Here is a 3,533-nt window from a genome sequence, read left to right on the forward strand (position 1 = left end):
AGCCGGGACCGCTGGTATCCCTGTTTCCACAGGGGAAGTGGAGTAAAAAGTAAGTTTCCACGCGTGTTACCCTACTGTGGTCAGGTCCAAGCCCGCAAGTCCCTGCCGGGGGGATGGGCAGCCCTCGGGTACCCTCGCTCCGGCCTGCGGCGAGAACCCCGACGGGGCTACCGGGACCACGCGTGGCACGGAGATCCCCGGGGGGGGTAACGTAGCAGGAGTCCGGGGGGGGGGGGGAGGGGGGCAAGCTGGGTGAAGGGGCTCCTGCACCCCCCTTTTTTTTTGTTTGAGGGTCCCGTATGCACGCAGCGGCTGCTGGGGTGGTGGGTGGAGGTGGGGAGCCCACCTTAGGCAGGGGGAAATTTCCCCGGAGAAGGTCCGGTGCCTTCGCGGGGGGCTCCCGCCCTGCAGGTCCCGCTCTGGGCACGGGGCTCCCGGCGAGGGCTGAGAAATTCGCGGCGCGTATCTGGGCGCAACGAAAAAAGCCGCTGGGATGGCGCCGGCGGGGGCAAAGCTAAAGCCGCCGGTGCTGCCGGCCCCGTCCAGGTGAGCGGACTCTAAACCATATGCCCCCCTCTTCTTCCTCCTCCTTCTCTTCCTCCTCCTCCCCGGCCCCGCACGCTCGCGGCTCTGTCGGGAAATGAAAGTCATTTATTGCAAGCGGAAAGGAAGAAGGCAGGAAATAAGCTCGAGGGTGGTTTATACGACTATTATTATTATTATTATTAGGAGGAGGAGGAGGAGGAGGAGGTGGAGGGGGTTAGGTAGGCACCCACCAACAGCGGCACCCCGGCACGGAGCGGGCGGCGGCGGCGGCTCGCCGCCGGGCGGGAGGCGAAGTTACCGGCGGAGCGCCGGCCGTGCCCCGGCGGGGGGTACGGGGGGAGCCCGAAGGGCCCGGGGCGGCTGCCCCCCCGACCGGCCCAGGGAGCCTCCCCCCGCCGCACCGCCCGCCCGATTTCTCGTTTCTCTGCCCGGTCGCTGTCGGAAAGGGGCGGGCGGGGGTAGGGGACGGCCCGGCGGCGGCTTTTCGGAGCAGGTTTGTTAACCAAAGCAGGTGCTAAAAACCAATAAGCCTGGAACAAACGCGGTCCCCCCCCGGGAGCCAGGACAATTGTTTCCATTTAATAAATATTTTCCCCACGGGCGTTTCGCGGGAGGCAGGCAATTATTCAAAGCAAGCCGGGACGCGGGCCGGCTCCCGGGGTTAAGCGGGGCTGCGGAGCAGGGAAGGAGGGGCTGGGGGGGGGAAGCGGGAGAGCTGGCCGGAGCACGGCGGAGCGCGGCGCTGGCAGCCCCGACGGCGGCGGCGGCGGGGAGCCCGGAGGACGCCGGCCCCGGCCCCGCTCCGCACACCGGCGGGACGGGGGGAGGATGGGGACGCCCCCCCTTCACCCCCCGCTTCCCCCGCAGCTGCTATTAGCGCAGCGACTTACAAAAGCCTTCCTTTTAATCTGCGCGTTTGAAGGGGGGGGGGGGGGGTGTGGGGTGTGGGTGAGGGGGGTGTCCTCCTTTCCCCTCCTTTTTTTTTTTTTTTTTTTTTCTTCTTCCTCCTCCTCCTCCTCCTCCTCCTCCTCCTCCTCCTCCTCCTCCTCCGTCCCCTCCCCTCCTCTTCCTCTCGCCCTTCCTCTCTCCCTCGCTTTTTAAGCGGGTCCCCCTCCGCGCTGATTGGGCGCCCGGCCGCGCTGTGAACGCCCTGCCGCTATGTCAGCCTGCGCGCCGCAGCCCCTCGCCTTTGAACTGCCCCGCACCGCGCCGCGTCCCCACCGCCGGCCCGCTGCAGTGCCCGGCGGCTCGCCGCCCGCCTAGCCGCTGCCCGCCGGGCCCCGCGGGCCGCCCCGCTCCGCGCCGCTCCGCGCCTCTCCGCGCCGCTCCGCGCCCCGCCCCGGCCGGGCTCCCGCCGGGGACGGCGTTGGCGGAGGACCTGTGATGATCAGCTGAGCCCGCTCCTCCCGCTCCTCCGGCTCCCTCGGCCTCCTCCTCCTCCTCTTCCTCCTCCTCCTCCTCCTCCTCCTTCCTCCTCCTCCTCCTCCCGCCGCCGGCCGGCGCCCCCAGCGCGCCCCACACCGCAGCCTCCCGCCGAGCCGCCCGCCCGCCCGGCCGAAGCATGTCCAAGCCCAGCGACCACATCAAGCGCCCCATGAACGCCTTCATGGTGTGGTCCCGCGGCCAGCGGCGCAAGATGGCCCAGGAGAACCCCAAAATGCACAACTCGGAGATTAGCAAGCGGCTGGGCGCGGAGTGGAAGTTGCTCTCCGAGGCGGAGAAGCGCCCTTACATCGACGAGGCCAAGCGGCTGCGGGCGCAGCACATGAAGGAGCATCCAGACTACAAGTACAGACCCCGGCGCAAGCCCAAGAACCTGCTCAAAAAGGACAGGTATGTCTTCCCTTTGCCTTACCTCGGGGAAACCGATCCCTTAAAGGCCGCCGGGCTTCCCGTGGGGGCCACTGACTCTCTGCTGAGCTCCCCGGAGAAGGCCAGGGCTTTCCTGCCTCCCACCTCAGCACCTTACTCCTTACTTGACCCCAGCCAGTTCAGCTCCAGCGCCATTCAGAAGATGACTGAGGTTCCTCACACCTTAGCCACCAGCACCCTGCCCTACGCCTCCACCTTGGGATACCAGAACGGGGCGTTTGGCAGCTTGAGCTGCCCCAGCCAACACACCCACACTCACCCCTCGCCAACTAACCCGGGCTATGTCGTGCCATGTAACTGTACCGCTTGGTCGGCTTCCAGTTTGCAACCTCCAGTTGCCTACATATTATTCCCAGGCATGACCAAGACTGGGATAGACCCCTATTCTTCAGCACATGCGACTGCCATGTAACATCCACCCACACCCCCACAGGCGTGTGTGTGTGTCCCCCCCCCGCCCCGGGTGGCAGCCGGAACTGGGATTCCTCCGTATGCATGTACATAAAACCTGCAGAAGCAAAAGGCCACCCGAAACAGGACTCTGCTGCCCGCCACCGGGCCGGGACAGACGCGGACGCTGCCTCGGGGACTCGGAGATGCTCTCGCCTAAACCTCGTCCTGAGAGCTGGCCCCAGGCTCGGGGGGGATCTGCAATCGCGGGGTCAGATAGGAGCCCGGCACTTGTAAGAGTTGTAAATGTGTTTAAACAAACAAACAAACAAACAAAAAAAACCAACAAAAAAAAGAGAAAGAAAAAAGGAAAAAAAAAAAAAGCGCGAACCATGAACTGCCCTTTCGGGACAAAGCGGGGGAGAAAAAGGGGGGAGAAAAAGAAAGAGAGAGAGGCGGTTTCGATTTTTATTTATTCTCTTAATGTCTATGAGTTCTCCAGGGTGTCATGTCACTTGGACTTGACTTTGGGAAGTCCCGGTCCTACTATGGGGGGTTTTTTGTTGTTTTCCTTTTGCACATTAAAAGACGAGATCAGCTGTGTTAAATATATAAATATATATATATTTTGCCACCACGCACTACTAGGTAAAATTGCTTTTCATGTCAGAAAAAGGGTCTTCAAAGTTTAAAAAAAAAAAAGAGGGGGAGAAACATTTATATTT

The 3,533-nt window shown here is 62.9% G+C and overlaps 1 protein-coding gene across 1 annotated transcript; it reads left to right on the forward strand.

Moving 5' to 3' along the window:
* Positions 1-2,107: 2,107 nt before the first annotated feature.
* SOX14 (SRY-box transcription factor 14) lies at positions 2,108-2,830 on the forward strand. The gene has a single exon (XM_049802693.1). It carries the CDS (start codon positions 2,108-2,110, stop codon positions 2,828-2,830), a length of 723 nt encoding a protein of 240 aa, XP_049658650.1.
* Positions 2,831-3,533: the final 703 nt, after the last annotated feature.

Source organism: Accipiter gentilis, chromosome 6 (assembly GCF_929443795.1).
Source record: "Accipiter gentilis chromosome 6, bAccGen1.1, whole genome shotgun sequence".
NCBI lineage: Eukaryota > Metazoa > Chordata > Aves > Accipitriformes > Accipitridae > Astur > Astur gentilis.